Source organism: Lissotriton vulgaris, chromosome 6 (genome assembly GCF_964263255.1).
Source record: "Lissotriton vulgaris chromosome 6, aLisVul1.2, whole genome shotgun sequence".
Classification (NCBI taxonomy): Eukaryota; Metazoa; Chordata; class Amphibia; order Caudata; family Salamandridae; genus Lissotriton; species Lissotriton vulgaris.
The window spans coordinates 1126154280-1126173021 of record NC_141694.1 but is presented as its reverse complement, the minus strand read 5'-3'; the positions used below and the strand labels follow the sequence as shown (position 1 = coordinate 1126173021).

General features: G+C 49.5%; 1 protein-coding gene across 2 annotated transcripts in view; it reads left to right on the top strand.

The window, feature by feature from the left end:
* POLR1B (RNA polymerase I subunit B) overlaps positions 1-17452 on the top strand; it is a 260946-nt gene extending 243494 nt beyond the window's left edge. For both annotated transcript variants that reach the window (XM_086927218.1, XM_086927219.1), the window contains exon 15: positions 16461-17452. In XM_086927218.1, coding sequence (XP_086783344.1) covers positions 16461-17343 — 883 coding nt within the window. In that variant the 3' untranslated portion in view covers positions 17344-17452. The remainder of the gene's footprint in view (positions 1-16460) is intronic.
* The last annotated feature ends 1290 nt before the right edge of the window (positions 17453-18742 follow it).

Here is an 18742-nt window from a genome sequence, read left to right as displayed (position 1 = left end):
TGGGCGCGTAATTCTGTCAGGGCCCGCCTCGCAGGATTCAACTGATGAACAAAGGGGTCCACCTCCTGATGTTACCAACACCCTGAATATAAACACAGGGGGTTTGAACCATCAGGCGAGGGATAAATAATGAAGAAGGACCGGGGAAGGGGAAGGGAAAGGGTCAGCAGCGACAAGGGATCTGAAAAGACAAAGCATAGGATATTATAAATACTGAGCTACATCCAAAACTACTCTCGATATTTCTCGCTAGAACTATAATACCTTATGAGGCTGTACTCATTCCTCCAACCACAATAAGATAGACCTAGTCCAGCTTCCTGCAACAAAACACACTGGTTAACACAATATTCATAAGTCCGTATAACACCACCCTAGATCAAAACCCATACAAGTACACACCATACAATGTGGAGATGGACTTTATCATGACCCGTTTGTAAACTATAAGTTTCTTTACTCTGACCATTGAAATGTTCACTTCCCCAGTAGTACTTTGCAACCTTAAAAGAGTTAGAGAAATCAATCTCTGGAAGCACTCAGTTTAGGTATATTCCGCTTCACTCCTAGAACGAAAGGAATTGTAATCCACAACATAGGAAGGCAACATGAATTGTGTCCACCTCTAGTCCTTTATCGTGATTAGCTATACTTCAATAAAACGGTAACGTGTGGTTGCGGCCACCACTACGCTCCACTTCTTTCTGAGGGATAAATAAAAAATCCACCAATCCGGCAGCGGGTAGTTGCGACCACCACTCTGCTCCAGAACTAAAGTCTTTGCAGGCACACGGTAACGTGTAGCGCCCTACAACGCTCCGCTGCTAAATAATATCCAGAAGATGCCTTCTCTCTACAGAAACATTCACGGCAACTTGTAGCGTCCTGCCACAATGTTCCGCAGAACAGATTACACAACCGCTTTCCCCGAACTGGCATGCATCAGCCGATGCATTTCCTCCGGTTCGTATCGGCAAACAAACAAAGAGTTCACGCGAGCTACGGCTCCCAGCGGCTCTCACTTAGAAACAGTACCTTAAGATGAGCGGTTATTTCAACAGCATCGTTCTAATCGCGATCAGCAGCACGATGCTAACGGCAGCCAGTACTTCTCCAAACAAAACCAACGAAGGACTGAGAATTACGCGCACCTTCCCCCCTGTCTCCTCCATCCATATACTTCCTGCAGCAAAGGCTCATGGAAGTTGTAGTTCATTACAGTTTAGGTAGGCGCGGTAAGGCAAAAACCTGACACAATTAGCAGCTATTGCAGCCTTTCTCGAGGTCAGGGAGCAACAAACAATCTTCAGAATCCTTTATTGTTAAAGCATTCATGAAGGGCATCAAAGGCACCATCTGCTCCAGTCTGTATTCTTAATGTGGTACTAAAAAGGCTCACAGGCCATACTTTTGAATCTTTACATTCATGCCCCCTTCAATTTCTCTTATGGGAAATGTGTTTCTTGGTAGCAATAACTTCCTACAGTGAAATACATGCCCTAACTGTAGAGAACATTTCTTTCAGTTACACGGAGATAGTTGTCCTCAAAACCAACCCTACTCTTGCCAAAAGTAGTGTTCTCTTGTCACCAAATATTGAGTTACCAGTTTTCCTTCACAATACAGACTCTGTTGCGCAAAGAGCACTTCATTGACTAAATGTAAAAAGAGCACTAATGTATTACATTGACGGAACTACATTCTTCTGTAAAAGTGTTGCCTTCTCAAAACCGAGGAAGGGGCAAGCAATATCTTTGGCAGGTGTCGCTAGATGGCTAGTTAAATACTTCCAGACATGTTACAGGAAGGACATTACTAGTTCCACCAAAACCACACTCCCTTAGGAAAAGGGGTGCTTATGTGGCTTTTCTGGTTAACATTCCCATAGCTGATTTCTGCAAACCGACTACATGGTCAACTCCATCCACATTTACTAAACACTGGTGTGTGGATGGTCGAACACGTCAACAAGCATGTGTCAAACAGACCATACTTTATATCAAGCATCTGCACAATCCAGTGACTAACTGCCACTAAGGGGAAACTGCTTTACAGTGTGTGCACATCAAATGTATCTACAGACACAGATGCTACAAATGAAGTATATTACTTACCCTGTAAGCATCCATTAGTAGCATGCAGTGCTGTGGATTCACATGCACCCACCCACCTCCCCTGTAGTCATCGGTTGTCTCAGATACCGTTTTTTTCCTGTCTATATTGTGCATAGTTTCTTTCTTTACACTTAAAATGCGTGGTCAGCATTTTGTACTATTTTGTACTATTTCTAACTCCACTAATTTGTACACTCGATTTGCCACAAACTATCTATAAATGATCCGATGACTATGTGCATTACTCTGGAGAGGGGGAGCCACAATACCTTGTGACTTCTAGGACTTCTTTGAAGAAAAACAAGTTGTAAATGTTTTAGCCCAACACTAGATGGCCGGAGTATGCACAGTACGTGAATCTACAAGATGCTTACAGGGTAAGTAGCATAATCCCTATCTAACCACAGATTCCTCACCGATCCTCAGTTCTGTGAACTGGACTCTATCCATTAATTAGATCTTGTTCGGTACCCACCCAGGTCATTCATGGGAGAGGTCCTAGCCCACAACACTACAACGGTTGAAAGAGAACAACTTCCCCGTTGTTTCACTTGTTCTGTGTATGTGTGGAGCTGCTGGGCTATGGTATGCATGCATGAATGGTATGATAGGGGTGTTTACCGTATGTATGTATGTGTGAGTGCTGGATGGGGTATAAATAATTTTTCTTGTTTACTCTTCGTTAAATAAGTACTATACATCAGATGTTCATGTAATGACAGCTAATATTGTAAAATCACTAGTTATGAGATTAATGTATCTATTTATGGTGCAATGTAAGCCAATAAATAATGCATAAAAATCTTTTTTACAAAGCATACATAGTAGGTAGTGTTTTCCGGATCAGAACACACATTATTTGGGCACAAAAGAAGAAATACAGGTCAAGTGGGATTTGGTTTCTAGCATCACAGTTCCCTTACTTTTTTTAATGCACTTCGGCCGCTGTTTAAGAGTTGGCATTTTGAGGCCAGTAACTGGCCACACAGCCAGAAGTGCAGAGTTCCCAAAATGACAGCTACATTGAGCAGCTTCCAGGGCCAAGATTATATCGGCTTTAAATGTTTCTACTTGCAGTGTTTTTACTGCTATAGTTTTTTTTTTTTGTAAAATTTTTATTTTGCAGAGAACAAAAGGAAACACAGAAAAGAGCACTGAGATGCCGCATATTTCCCCACGCAGGGGGGAGTAATCCAAAATCAAAAGGGCGATGTCCTCACAGAGCAGGGACACGTCTAGTCCGACAACATGGTGACAATCGAGAAGTAGTGAATCACGAGCTCACCATCGGTGTCATATATTGCAGATAAAATAAATTCCAAGGCGGGCCTGTGTAGCTAAGTCAGACGTGCCTGCATACAGTATCATGCACCTCAGTAACCCAGAAACCAGAAGGTGTAACTCTCATTCCCCCCCCCTCCCCCCCTTCGCCCCTCCCCCCCTTCGCCCCTCCCCCCCCATGGTGGTGACACTTACATACCCACACTCATTCATAGGGCCACTCTAGACTTGGAAGAGATGTAAAGATCTCAGAGAAGCTGGACATACAGCCGACGGCAATCCCCTAGAGAGGAAGGTAACTAAGGGTCCCCATATGAGCTTAAGGTTCTTGAAATTACCGAGGAAGATATTTGCCATTCTTTCCAAGCTCAAGAGCTTCCACAGTCTTGCGTGCCACAGAGAGATCGCTGGTGCCTCCTTCCGCTTCCATGCCGCAGCCAACGTGAGTTTGGCTGCCCCCAGGCAAAGCCACAAAATCTTTTTGTCAGCCCGCGTTTGATGTTCCAGGCCAGGATCACGAAGGCCCAACAATACAGAGGCTATAGAATCCTCTATAGGGTATTGGAGGATGTCCTTGATATGCAAGAGAATTTCCTCCCAATATGGTCGGATCACTGGGCAGTCCCACCAGATATGGCGAAAGTCCCCTAGGAGTCCACAACCCCGCCAGCATTTATCGGAAGTCGATGGGTATATGCGATGGAGCCTGGTTGGGCACAAGTACCATTGCGTGAGGGTCTTAAGATGAGCTTCTCTCAGATGGAGCGAGTGGTTAAATTGAGTCCTCTCGCCAGAGCGCGGACCATTCGTTATCGGAGATATCTTTCCCCACCAGTTCCTCCCACTGTTCCATATAACGTGGTCTAGGCGACATTGCCGATTTAAGCAGCCATTGATATAAGAAGGAGATAACGCCCTTCATGGCAGACGTCCGCAACAAAAAAGCTTCGAACGGTGTAGGAGGTCTCGTAGCTGCCTCCAGTATACCCGGTGACGTGGCCCAGTGCAACAACTGCATATGGCGGTACCGATCGGATTGTGGGACCCGATAGTCCTGCTCACAATTAGCAAAAGAAAGGGGGTCCTGTCCGTGAAAAAGGTGGGTAAAGGCCCTACAGCCACCCTCTCTCCACACATCAAAAGCCCCTTCTCTGAGCGCCGGTGGAAAAGCCGCATTGAAGTGTAAAGGTGTAAATGGCGAGGGAAACGTTGTCCAAAGTTCATCCGTGGCCAAAGTATCCCAGACCTTCAATGTGCTACCCGTGGGGGTACTGATATAAGCATTTAATGGTCGATCCTTCTTCGGTTTCCAGGCCAGGTCCCATATCGACCGGCCAGCCATGAACCGGTCCATGTGCAGCCAGTGTTTTTCTGAGAATTGCTGCGACCATTCCACCAGAAGCCTCAGTTGGGCTGCCTTGTAGTAGAGCTGCAGATCCGGAATTCCCACCCCGCCCTCTGATCTACCCCGGCGCAGATCTGCCAAAGATAGACGAGCCCGGCCCCCTTGCCAAATAAATCGCAGTATCTGTGTCTTGAGTTGCCGAAAGTAATTACTGTCTATCGGAATGGGCAAAGCCTGGAATAAGTGTAGATAGTTAGGAAGAAGAACCATTTTAATTGCATGAATCCTGCCCAACCAGGGCAAAAATGTTGGTTTCCATCTCTCCAATTCAGCTCGGATCTTTGCCAGAAGGGGTGGGAAGTTAGCCGAGAACAGTATGCCCACCGTTGGAGTCAAGTGGACTCCCAGGTAAACAATGGAACTGGCGGCCCAGGCTAGAGGCGTCAGTGGCTGTACGCGGTCCACCTCCGCCTGCGAGAGTCTGATTCAAAATATAGGATTTGCCATAGTTCACCCTGAAGCCAGCCACCTCTTCATATTCTAGCAAGAGTTCCCTAATGCAGGGCAATGAATGTTCCGGGTCCGCTACAGAAAATAGAACGTCGTCCGCGAATAGCGTGATCTTATGTTGCTCACCTGCGAATGGTAAGCCTCGGACCCCCTCGTGTTCCCTCACCGCCATTGCTAAAGGTTCAATGCTGAGCGCGAACAGTAGGGGGGAGAGGGGGCAGCCCTGCCTGGTGCCCCTCGAGTGCGGGAAAAACGCCGACATCTGGCCATTCACCACCACTCGCGACCTGGGGCTGCAAAAGTTCGCCCTCACCATAGTGATACATTTTTCCGAAAACCCAAAGGCTATCAACGTGTTAAACAAGAAGCCCCAATCTACCCGGTCAAAGGCCTTTTCCGCGTCCAGACCCACAAGCACTGCCGGGATGCGGAACCTGTCCGCCTTTTCAATTAAATGAACCACCCTGCGAGTGTTGTCGTGGGTTTGGCGCCCTTTGATGAATCCGGATTGATCCGGGTGTATGATTGCCGGCATCAGGTCTTGTAACCTGCGTGCCAGGATTGCCGAGTATAGTTTAGCGTCAATGTTGAGCAACGCTATGGGACGGAAAGAGGCACAGTGCGCGAGATCCTTCCCCGGCTTCGGCAGGACAGTCATTACTGCCTCCGCCAGGGAACCCGCAGAGAACCCGGACACAGCCATATCATTAAAGAGCGACACTAGGAAATCACATATCTCGGAAGCGTATGATTTGTAAAAGACAGCGGTATAGCCATCCGACCCCGGCGCCTTGTGTAGCTTCAAGTTTTTAATGGATTCAAGGACCTCCTCCCTAGTGATCGGCGCCTCCAGCAACTCATTCCACTCTTTAGAGATCTGGGGTAAGGGCAGACGTCGCAGATACTCCCTTTGGGCTTCCGCCCGAGACTGTCCCCTGTATAAAGGTCAGCATAGTAGCGGCCAAAATTGTCCGCCTTCGTTTCATCCCGATGCTGCAGGACTCTCCCTGCATCTCTAATGCCTTCTATATATTCGCGTTCCCTCCTATCCCGCAATTGGCGCGCCAGATGCCTACCCACCTTGTTCCCACAGGAGTAGGAGTGTCGCCCTAGTCTCAAGAGTGTGAGTTCGGCCCTGTTGTTGTAGTGAGCCCTCAGCTTCCCCCTCACCGCCGTCAATGGACGGAGGGTCACTCTCGAGGGGTTAAGCTTGTTGTTATGTTATGTTATGTTATTTACATTTTTAATGCGCACAGCTGCTCCAGCGAAGGAGCGTCCTGGCGCAGGGAAAGGTAGACACAACATAACACTAAATCCAGCAGCAAAAAAGCAGAACACTTAAAACAGGGAACATTTAAAACAAGAAGGTTTTCAGGGCCCTACGAAAGGATATTAAATCATCCAAGAGGCGGATTTCCAAGGGGAGCGCATTCCAGAGGGTTGCAGCTTTCACTCGAAAGGAGCGACCCCCCATCCGACTAAGTCTGAAACGGGGGACAACCACCAAGGATTGTCCAAGGGATCGGAGTGAGCGAGTAGGAACATAGGGAGAGAGCAGTTTGTTAAGTATCACAGGTGCCGACTCTCGAAGAATTTTGAAAACCAGGCAGAGAGCCTTGAATTGAATTCGCTTGTTTATCGGGAGCCAGTGCAGGGACCGCAGAGTATTAGAGGTGGGGCAGGTCCGGGGCAAACCGACCACCGCCCTAGCCGCAGCCTTCTGGACTCGCTGTAAACGAAGGATCTCAGCTTGGTTCGCTCCTAAAAGGAGTGAACTAGCGTAGTCCAGCCGAGAAATAATCATTGCTTGAATGACCAGCTGTCTTGTAGGAGCATCAAAAAATCTGAGCAGGGGTCTTCGCCCGCGTAATACTCCAAAACAGCAGGCCGCCACTCTCTTCGTGTGAGTCACAAAGCTTAACGTGTGGTCAAGCCATACTCCCAGATTCCTGAGTTCCAGGACGGGGGCCGGAGCTGATCCCAGCTCAGGAGGCCACCATCCGTCCCCCCAGAGGTCCGCATCCTTTCCAACGATCATCACCTCCGTTTTTGTCGCGTTCAGCTGGAGACAGTTGTTATTCATCCAGCTGGCCACCTCTCTCAGTCCACTTCGGAACCTGGGGGCATCCTGCTTGGCATCCCCGCTGATCGTGACCGCCAACTGAGTGTCGTCGGCGTAGGAGACCATGGTTAGGCCCCATTGCCTGGCGACCTCAGCCAGCGGCTGCACGTACAGGTTAAAAAGCGTGGGACTCAGCGAGGAGCCCTGAGGCACCCCCAGGTCCAAAGGATGGTACTTGGACTGAAAAGGAGGGGTGGCAACGCAGAAGGAGCGATCACTAAGGAAGGAGCGGAACCACTGCAGAGCTGAGCCACAAATGCCAATGTCCTGCAGGCGGTGTAGAAGGATGCGATGGGAAACAGTGTCAAAGGCAGCGCTCAGGTCTAATAAAATAAGCGCTGCCGTTTGACCTGCATCGAGCACAGTCCGCAAATGCTCAACCATTGCCAGAAGGGCCGTCTCAGTGCTGTGACCAGCACGAAACCCATTCTGCGTGGGATCCAGGACATTAACTTGGGTCATATGCTCCGTGAGGGCCAGATTTACATGGGCCTCCATGACCTTGGCCGGCCAAGGGAGCAAAGATATAGGGCGGTAGTTTTCTGGTTTCCGCGGATCCAAGGATGTTTTTTTTAGGATCGGGGAAACCACCGCTTGCTTCCACTTGGCAGGGACAAGGCCGGAAGTCAGGGAGAGGTTAATCAGAGAACACACTATTGTGCGTCCCTGAAAGGCAGCATCCCTGAAAAGGGCAGATCTTACCGGGTCTGTAGGCGAGCCAGAATTGACTCGCAGGGCCCACTTAGCGAACTCCTCATTAGAAAGAGTGGGAAGGGAGTGCAGCGATGGACAGCTACTAGAGCCGCTCCAGGGAATCACTGGTGGCAATGTGCTCGGAAACGCCTGGTAGATTTTCTTAACTTTGTCCAGAAAGAAAGTGGCTAGGACTTCGCAGTGGGAGATGGAACTGTCCAACTGCGGGGGAACTCTCTTTGCCATCAGGTCTTTTATGGTTTTAAAGATGGTTTTGGTGGGATTGAGGCTATTTCGGAATTCGGCTGCGTAAAACGCCGCCCGGGCCCTGCATATAGCTCGATGGTAGAGCTTAACTAAGGCCAGGTAGGCGGATTTCCTATCGGCATCATACGTCTTACGCCACTCCCTTTCTGCCCGTCTACAAGAGGACTTCATGGCACGCAGCGCACTGTCATACCAGGGGCTAGCCTGCCAAGGACTGGACTTACTGGAGATGATAGGTACCAGGGCGTCAAGCGCCCTGGTAATCCAGTTACAGAACCGGTCATAGCCCGAGGTAGCATTCAGCAGAGGACCTAGAGGCTCAGCACCCATAATGCGGTGAAGGTCCTCTAGCCTAAGTTTGTTCCAGTGGCGCCGAGGTATCCGCAAAGGAGGTGGAATAGTGGGGTTAGCAGGGAGGGGAAGCCAAGCAGACACCAGGTAGTGGTCAGACCATGTCACAGGATCAACCGCCACAATCTGGACATCCGAGAGAGTCGTAAAAAACGGATCAAGAGTGTGGCCGGCCACGTGTGTAGGCTGAGAGACAAGCTGGATCAGCTGCAGGGCCTCTAAGTCGGCCAGAAAACCACTAATGGCCAGAGACTCTAACCTATCGAAGTGGAGGTTAAGGTCGCCTAAGATCGAGAAATTAGCGCAACCACTAGCCAATAGGCTCACAGCCTCCGGAAAAGCACCTTTAAAAGCTACATCGCTGCCTGGGGGGCGGTAAACAACCATCCCTGACAGCGAGAACTGGGGGCTGATGGTAACCTTAAACAGCGCACTCTCGCACCCAGCAATCTGCAAGACCGTCCAGGTACATGTGAAAGCGGATTTGATAAATAGGGCGATACCTCCACCTCTAGAATGGCGATTAGATGTAAAACATAGATAGCCCGGAGGACAGGCAAGATTGATTATGGCATCATCAGTGCCTTGCAGCCAGGTTTCAGTTAAAGCCAGCAGATCTGGTGTCTCATCCAAAATAAGATCTGCCACAGACAAGTGGTGTTTTACCAGAGATCTGGTGTTAAGATTTAAAAATCGTAGACCAGATTCCAGGCTACCAGGCACAGGAAAGACACCGGGAAGAGCTCGTAGGGCGGGAGAGGTGGCGAGCTCGCGAATACCTACAGGCCGGTCCAACGACCATCTATTACAAACACACTGACACGGGCCACACAACGGATGGTGTGATGTGGCAGAGCAGCGTGGGAGAGAATCTCTGATGGCATGAAGCGAGGCACTGGAATAAACAATCATCCTATCAAACCGACGGATGAGGGCATACAGTGATCCAGATAAACCCCCGGCGTACCGCGCGTGCTTGGCGCGGACGGGCGCAGACGGGCAGACTCTAGTTCGACTCCGGCGCGAGTCAGGCGCTACCGCTGCGCGTCACCGCTGCGCGAGCAGAGTGAGCTTTAAGTAGCAGCTCACCTGGGCTACAGGAAGCGCTAGAGCGCTCAGGCAAATGGCGCAAGGAGGCAGAGACCACCCCAAGATGGCGGCCAAGCGCCACGAGGAAGCTGCAAAAAGACGGTAAACTCCGCGCAAAAACGCGGTGGGGGCACAATTTAAAATGCAAGTATGTGGGCAAGAGAATAGTACAAGTAAAACAAGGCTCACAAGAAAAAATTATACATTGGTCAAAACGAGCATTTAAAATAATGATAATAAGCGCAACACGCTTAAATGATAGCCAGTACAGCGCGCATGCAGGCACCTTTCCCGCTCGAGGTCCACCACCTCAGCTTCCAAGGCCTCACGGTCCTTCCGTCTCAGTCGGTTGAGTTGCGCATTTAGTCCCAGGCACGTGCCCCTGACTGACGCCTTAAAGGCGTCCCAAGTGTTCGAGACCGATGTATCCGAGGGGGGATTAAGCTCAAAGAATTCCTTAATGGCTACTCGCAGCGCCTTATTGGAGGTATCGTCCCTGATCACCGAGGCCGGGAAATACCATTTCCGCTGACCGGCACCGGGCGACGACCAACGGAGGTTAAGCACCAGCAAACTGTGATCCGAGACTGATATCGGAAGGATGGTGGCATCCAGGACATCTCCACGAAGAGCTTGGCCTATAAAAATGTGATCCAGTCGGGAGTAGGAGTGGTGCACATGGGAGAAGAATGTGTAGTCCCTTGAGGTAGGATGAAAAAATCGCCACCCATCAACCAACCCCAGCTCCCCCCCCACCTGCTTCAATGAGGCAGAAGACACCCCCGTGCCCGCCCTGTGACCCCCAGAGCTATCCACCTCCTTATCCCACACCAAATTAAAGTCCCCCAGTAGAAACATGTTCCCTTCCGCAAAGTCTCCAATTTTTTGTAACAAGCTTTGTAAAAATTTATTCTGACCAGAGTTGGGGAGATACACTACTACAAAGGTGCACAGCCGCCCCTGAACGAGCCCCTTTACCATCAGCCATCGGCCCTCCTTATCATTGCGCACCTCTACTGGTTGGAAATGAAGTGCCGCGCGGAAGATGAGGGCCACCCCTCTGTTTTGTGGCAGCAGAGGATCTATATATAATGGGATACGCCTTATGCCGCAGGCGCATCTTGTCCTTCCGTGCCAAATGAGTTTCTTGTAATCCCACAATATCCAGCTGATGATCAGTCACATACTTCCACACCTTCTGCCTCTTCTGCGGTGAGTTCATACCCTTGACATTCCATGTCCCTATGCTAACCGGCATAGTACAGTAAAACCCTGGGGCTCTCAGCAGTCATCTTGTGATTCCCCTCCCCCGCCTCCGGGAGCCCTTCAGTCGGAGGTAATGTTAGTGGCCCCGCCACGCCTCCCCCCAGGGACCACCCAGCCCTCCACCAGGTTGTAACAGTCTCGGCAACAGCCCTTCCCAGACCACGCCCCCTTAGAACATTCGCACACAACACCACCCAGTCATCCAACAGGTCCCCCTCGTCACCACCATGGAGCCCCCCCACCCCCTTAGCCCCGACCCCCTCCACCCCCAACCTCCCCTGTAAATAAAGAAACAACAGGCAGAAAAAACTCAAAACATTAAATTTGAAAACGATACTCATCAGTTCCAGTAGTCCAAAGTTCGTAAAGGACCCTCCAGACTGGAGTCGGGGCAGGAGGACCAACTCTGTGACCCCCAAGGCCACGGTCCGGGGTGTCTCCTCCAAAAGTACATCCATACCCCCAGACCTAAGGGCCGAAGCCCCTCCAGTGCCGATCCACCCTCAGGGCAAGTGTCATGCCGCTCCGGAGCTTTGTTGGGAATCAGCCAAAGTCGCCGAGGCCACCGAGTCTACTGCGCTACCCCTTTCCTGCAGGCTAGTGTTGTGATCCGGCCGCCGCCGGTCCGGAGATGCGCCCACTCTGTGCCAGGAGGAAGAGCGATGACGTCTCCGCGAAGGAGATGTGCTCATCCACTGAGAGGGCGCGACGTCGTTCAAACCCAAGAGATCCTTTGCCACTTCAAGAGAGCGGATCTGTGCCAGCTGATTCTGCCATCGGAATATGATTCGGAAGGGGTGACCCCAGGAGTAGGCGATGTTGCGTTCCAGCAGGAAGGAAGTCACCGGCCGGAACTCCCTTCTCTTCTGCAGCATGGAAGCTGCCAAATCCTGGTAGAGCTGCGGACGATGGTCCCTGAACTGCAGTGATGTGATGGCTCTGGCTTTACGCAAGATGCGCTCTTTCACTTGGAAATCGTGCACGCACACGAGGATGTCGGGAGGGGGCCCCCCCCCTCGCCTGGGCAACCCCACTCTATGTACTCTGTCCATCAAGATTCCCCGCACATCCTCCTCATCCAAAACTTGCAAAAACAGCTCCTGAACGTAGCCACGCAGGTCCCCCGCCTCACCATCCCACGGCACTGCGCGGATGCGGATGTTGTTCCTACGGGACCGGTTTTCCAAGTCCTCCGCGTGGGACTGCAGATCCAAGTTCTGTTCTGTGAGACGGATGATATCTTGCTGCAGCTGGTGCACATCATTAGCCACACTCAAATCATGGTCCTCTAGGGTCGCCACCCTCTCGCCAATTCCATCCACATCTCTCCGTACTTCCCATAGATCGGACGCCAATTGTGCGCGGAGTTCAGAAATATCTTCCTTGATGGAGGCAAAGAGCTCAGACATAAAAGCCTTGGTTGCAGGTGCCTCGTCGTCCGATTTGCTCGACGAGCCGCCGGCCCCTGGAGATGCCGGCTGCTGCGAGGATTTAGACGCTCCATCCTTCCCCGGACGCCCTTTGCGCAGCGTGTTGGACATTGCGGTGGACCGGAGGTAACACTCCGCCAGGGTGGCCCCCACTCCCTGAAAACTCAAGACGTCAGATCGCTATGGGATCACCGGGTCCGCCACTGGGCAACGTCCCCGACCGATCAGCCCAAACGGTCTCCTCCTCTCTGACCAGGAAGCCACCAAGGCCTCACCACTTGCCGATTCCTCCGGATGGTAGTTCGTCCGTAGTTACTCCGCACCAGAGGGGTCAAGAAGCACCCGACCCCCCCACGCCAGTGCCCAGTAAATCAGAGCATGTAAAGTCACTGCCGCGCCTCCTCTTCTTCCAACCCAGGTGCAAGCGAGTGATGCCGCAAGCAGTAGCCACCCAGACCTTCCAGTGTAGTCCAGACAAAATGGCCCCGCTACTCTCCCTGCCGGGATGCACTCGGTCAGCGATCAATGCAATGTCTCAGCGTTGGCAGCTCACCCCACCCCGGGCCCCGAGCCTCAGCTCTCCGACAGTGCAGGTATCCGCGTTCTCAGTGCCCTTCCGCCACACTGTCCAGGCCGCAGTCTGCACTCCCTAGGCATCTCTGGCCTGCACAAGCTGCCCACAAGGGGGTGTAGGGACCCAGCCTCCTCTGCCTTTATGGTTCCTAAGTATCTGCGCCAGTATTGCTAAAGCTTCCTGCAAGCTTGGGCTAATCGTTCAGGCCACCATAGCGTCCCTGAGTCCACGATGCAGGGAAAGTCTGTGCTCTGCTCGGGCCCCCCCCCCGCCGGGTCCTCTCCCCCGACACCGGCTCTCCTCGCCTCCTCCTGTGGCAGCTGCGGGACCCCCACCAGCCGATCTGACTCACCCCAGCGGTCCGCGGCGGGCGCAGCCTCCGTCGGGCACAGGCGCCTCCGTGCACTCCCCCGGGGGATCACCGCCGGTATTCCTCGGCTCCGTCACCTCTGGGCCTCTCCCCACGCCTCAGGCCCGGCACCGCCGACTCCTTTCCCCGGAACAACCGGGAGTGCAGGGCCGCCCCTCCACCGGCAAGTCTCGCTCCTCCTCACACGGCCGGCGCTGGGGAGTCTGGAAGCAGCAGGCCCAGAGCGGGCCCCTCCCCCACAACAGCAGCCTCTGCCAATCTCCGGGGCCGGCCTCTGAACTACGCGAGGCCGGCGCTTTCCAGGCCGCAAAGTGCCGCTTCGCCCGCGGCCGCTGCAGACGTCGCTCCGCTCCACCGGCGGCACCGGACTGCTCCTCTATGCGTCGGCGACCTCCGCCGCCCTTTTGGAGCCGATCTGCTCGTCCAGGACCGTGCTTTTAGATGCTGTGCAGGATCGGCGCCGGAGAGGCTCGGAGAAGCGTCCTACTCCGACGCCATCTTGGCCACGCCCCTTTACTGCTATAGTTTTAATGTAGTTTTATTTTCCTCTCAATAGTTTATTATTCATTTCATAACCACATTTCTCTTTTGTCACAGGAACAGATCTGTATGTTCAGTAGTTTACTATGGCATCCTAAAAAAAATTCAGTTAATGAGTTTCACCTCGGCAATTCACGTCTGTACTGTACCACGTTAATCTTATTTCGTCTTAAAATGTGAAGTTCTATCTAAAATAAACTACAAAATTGAACAGGGGTAATAATTTCGTACTTAAATGCGGCTTCCTTAGCCTACTGTTTGTCAATGGCTCTCCAGTGGCTGTTAGCAAATCCGGGAGCAGTTTAGTAAAACCCAAACTATCTTGATCGTGTTAAGAATATTCTAAACACCATCGACAGTGCACGCGCATTATTGACTCTGGATCTTATTTCTACTCAGAATCTGCGTGAAAAAGAAATAAAAGTATGCCCCATATATGCCGTGACTTGGCTGTGTTAATTTGTGGAATGCCCTTGCCATACACAAATGCATAAATATTGACCTATTGGCTTTGCCAGTCTAATGTTATAGCTCCCACGTGGTAATAGGCTTGGAGATGATGGGCAGAAGGATTTTTATGGGTAAGTTTGCCAATGAGTTTCCACTTCTTACAGTTTTTCAAGTAAGTGTACATTTTTAGAATTTCGCATAAGTTGCTTTGGTGAGGTTTTTGTTTTAGACACCAACTATCCAGCAGTTATGTTGTAAATATTTTGAGTGAGGTAGCGCAGCAGCGTGTGCACTCAGTGAACTAAATAGTCTTTTTCCAAGGAAATGGTAACATTTTTAAAAAATGTTTTCAGGTGAAAGGTCCTGCTAAACCTTTAGTCTGAAAGTGGGAAAAATTACCTAAGAATTTCTCAGGAACCTTATGCACTGTGTATTCACTCGAATGAGTGTAAACAGTTAGTTTTCATACAGTTCTACTGAATTAATCAAACATCTTCCAATTTAACGTGGTAAACTTAAGGTCGTGACAATTCAATAAACTTTACAAATAGCATTGATGAATTGTTGCCCAGTGTTGATTTGATGAATATTCTTGTAGAGATGTTGTATAATCACAAATTACAGAATATCAGCAACAGTATTTGTTAAGGCGTCCCAATGCATTTCGGGCTTAACAATGAGCACTTCTTAAGGGGAATCTACAAAATGATAATTTATACATTAATAAACATGGTAGGCAGAGAAATATAAACACATCATACTAAGAGGTCAAGAGTTTAGGTGATGTTTAACACTGGCTGAGAGGTGAGTAAGGAAAAACAAACCGTGTTCTAATAGGTTGCTAAGAGTAAGAGAACCAAAAAATAGGTGAATGACATGGGTTGGGCTACAAAAGAACCGTGCTCAAGTTCGTGAAATTGAGTCAGAAGGAGAGGTGAATTAGAAAGTGATAATGCGGGTGAAATACTCGATAAATTCGGTGAACACAATCCCATCGAAAACATGCACTAATTCAGAAACATAAGTACAGGAAATGGTGCTGAATAACAAGGGCTTACGTGTTTGTCCAGGAACAAGTGCCCAATTCGATGTTTCGTCAAAGAAAAGAGCTGTCGGAAAGGCGGAAGGGTTAACAACAGAGGGTAATGTGTAAACGCGAATAGTACGTGAAGCAAGGAGAGAGAATCTCGCTCACCCGTAGGTGGAAGCACGCAGCTATGGCGTATCGCGTAGATGTGGCGCGGAGCTTAACCGTGTCTCAAAATCGGAATTCTGTCAAAGTAAAGAACAACCAGCGATATATGGGCTGTGATATGATCGAAAGCTGGGTTCACAAGTACAACTGAAACACGGGATAGAAAACCGGGAAGAGTCTTACTGTTTAGAAGAACGAAAGTGCTCAGCAAGCCATTTAGGGAAGGCGGCGTGTGTGTCAAGAGCATTTGCGGAAGTGCTCGGTAAAAATGACAAACAGTGAGGATAGAAAGGGGACTACGTGCGTGAGCGCCATGTTAGGGTTAGGACAGGATGTGTAAGAAAATAGAAAAAATCCAGTGTTAAGAGCTACATGAATAAAAATATAAACATTGCGCTTCAGGGTGAGTCCGAAATATATTAATGAGAATCCAATCACAGCATATTAGATATGGGCTACTTGAGCAAAAACGGTGTCAATTGTCAATATTAAAGAACCACAATGAAAACATGCTGCCACTAAATGTGTGCACAATCTTACATGAAAGGATGAGAAAAGTGCTGAATAAGTCTACAATGGTGGATGAGCCCTGACTGAACCTGTTACATAAAACATGCCAGTTCAAACTTATCATTTAACCCTGTGGGAGTCAAAGTTTGCAAATACCAGATCCAATGTGATTCTCGCTGTATTTGGGCGCGATCACGTTCAGGGTTAGGTGCAATGACCTGTAGGATGCCAAATTTTAGTTGGGCTATGTTGTGTCTGTACGTAAGCCAATGTTGAGCTAAATATTTTGAGGGCATATGGTTTAGTCTCTTTTGAATTGCTTAATAAGAACTCTTTGTTTCCTTTGTTCTTAGAAGCACAGAAAGCTGTGTCGTGGATAACATTAAAGTATGCAGCAACGACAACGGGAGCGGAAAGTTCAAAAGTATCTGCATTACTATGAGAATCCCTCGCAATCCAACGATTGGAGACAAGTTTGCAAGCAGACACGGGCAGAAGGGTATTCTGAGCCGACTGTGGCCTGCTGAAGACATGCCGTTTACGGAGAGTGGCATGGTACCAGACATTCTTTTCAACCCTCACGGTTTCCCCTCCCGAATGACTATCGGAATGCTGATTGAGAGCATGGCGGGAAAATCTGCTGCACTGCACGGCCTCTGCCACGATGCTACTCCTTTCACGTTTTCAGAAGAGAACTCTGCCCTGGAATACTTTGGCGAGATGCTGAAAGCTGCTGGCTATAACTTCTATGGCACCGAGAGGTTGTACAGTGGGATCAGTGGTCTTGAACTCGAAGCTGACATTTTTATTGGCGTTGTTTACTACCAGCGTTTACGTCACATGGTATCTGACAAGTTCCAAGTGAGAACAACTGGAGCACGGGATAAAGTCACCAACCAGCCCATCGGTGGACGAAATGTTCAAGGTGGGATAAGGTTTGGCGAGATGGAACGGGACGCTCTGCTGGCTCATGGCACTTCCTTCTTGCTCCACGACCGACTCTTTAACTGCTCAGACCGCTCTGTGGCGCACGTGTGTATCAAGTGTGGCAGCCTGCTGTCTCCTCTGCTGGAGAAGCCTCCTCCTTCCTGGTCGGCCATGCGTCACCGGAAATACAACTGCACTCTATGTGAACGAAGTGATACCATTGACACCATCTCTGTGCCTTATGTCTTCCGCTATTTTGTTGCAGAACTTGCCGCCATGAACATTAAAGTGACACTTGATGTAAAGTAGTTGTGAGGAAATAATGAACTTTTTACAGTGGACAAAAATGCTTTATATTTCAGACCTGCACATGTTTTATACGGCCACAACAAAAATAAAAAAGTAACATTTTCTGACATTTTAGACAGCTGTTTTTAGGAAGATGCCAATATTTAGAAGAACAAATTATTTATTATGTTATGTCAATATGTAGGTTACCTGATATTGTGTGCTTTTTAATGGGTACGCTATTTTGGGTGACTGCCTATAACGTCTTCTCTGCAACAGACTGGTGTATTTCACCTGCAAACTACAGGTTGTGTAAGTAAACTGCAATGTATCAGAGTATTTCAAAATGCTATTGGTTGTATGATGTGTATCATCAGAGACATTTTCAGTGTACTCTTTATTGCTTTCGGCCCATGGGCTGTTTTGCATCAGAAAATGGCATTAAAATAATCAATTATAACTTTGTTGGAAAGACCATGGACAAAGGATGGAATCGGTAATCTTTGAGGAAACAAGTATGTTAAGCGAAAGGGGGCATACTCGAGCACTTAATTTTATATATAGATTAAATATATGCCTTTTTGTTTGTTATACGGATATTATAAGTCACAGAAAGACGAGTGGCTCAAAGCGAATGCTGTAAGAATGGTATGAAACTCTGTGGTGACTTGGTATCTCCTTATCATGTAGGTACCTGTGGGACAAAAGCAATAATATACAGGGAAAATGAAAAACCTGATTTTGCATTATACTGCACATAATTATTTATTTTGTGGTAGCCACGCATGAACCATCATGTGCTGCATAAATTGGAGATCTTAAAAATATTTATAGCTCAAAAGGATGAAAAGCTATTAACTATGCTGTTCTTCTGGAGAAGTGTGGCTCAAATGGTTAGAGCGGCAGACCTTGATGCAGAGCTCAGGCCCGGGACCAGGGTTCGATTCCTGCCTCAGCGGGTCTTGGGCTCATAAATTCCTCTGACCTGATATTCTCGCCTCAGCGCCTATTCTAATCATGGGCCCCACGCTGCAACTCTGGGCAATAGCTTGCTTAATCTCCACAACGGCCCCCAACAGCGCTGGGGATGCCTGGTTTCACCATGGGGGTGTCCAGGAGTGGACACTTCACAAGGAAAGCCAGGAAGGGTTCCTCAGTGGTATGAGTACAAGCGCCGGGAGACCCTTGCTGGGTAGCTGTTCGCTATACAAGTACAAAAACATTTACATATTTACATTCTGCAACTGCGTGTCACTCTTTAACCCCTTCCATGCGGCCGCGATTCTGTGCCTGTGCGGCAGAATCGCGAAAGGGTGGGTTCATGACGGTCCCCAGTCGTCATCAGCACACGAGCACCGTAGTGCATGACGGCTGGGAGCCGTCATCAGCATGGAAGGGGTTAATGAAGTTAACTAGTCAA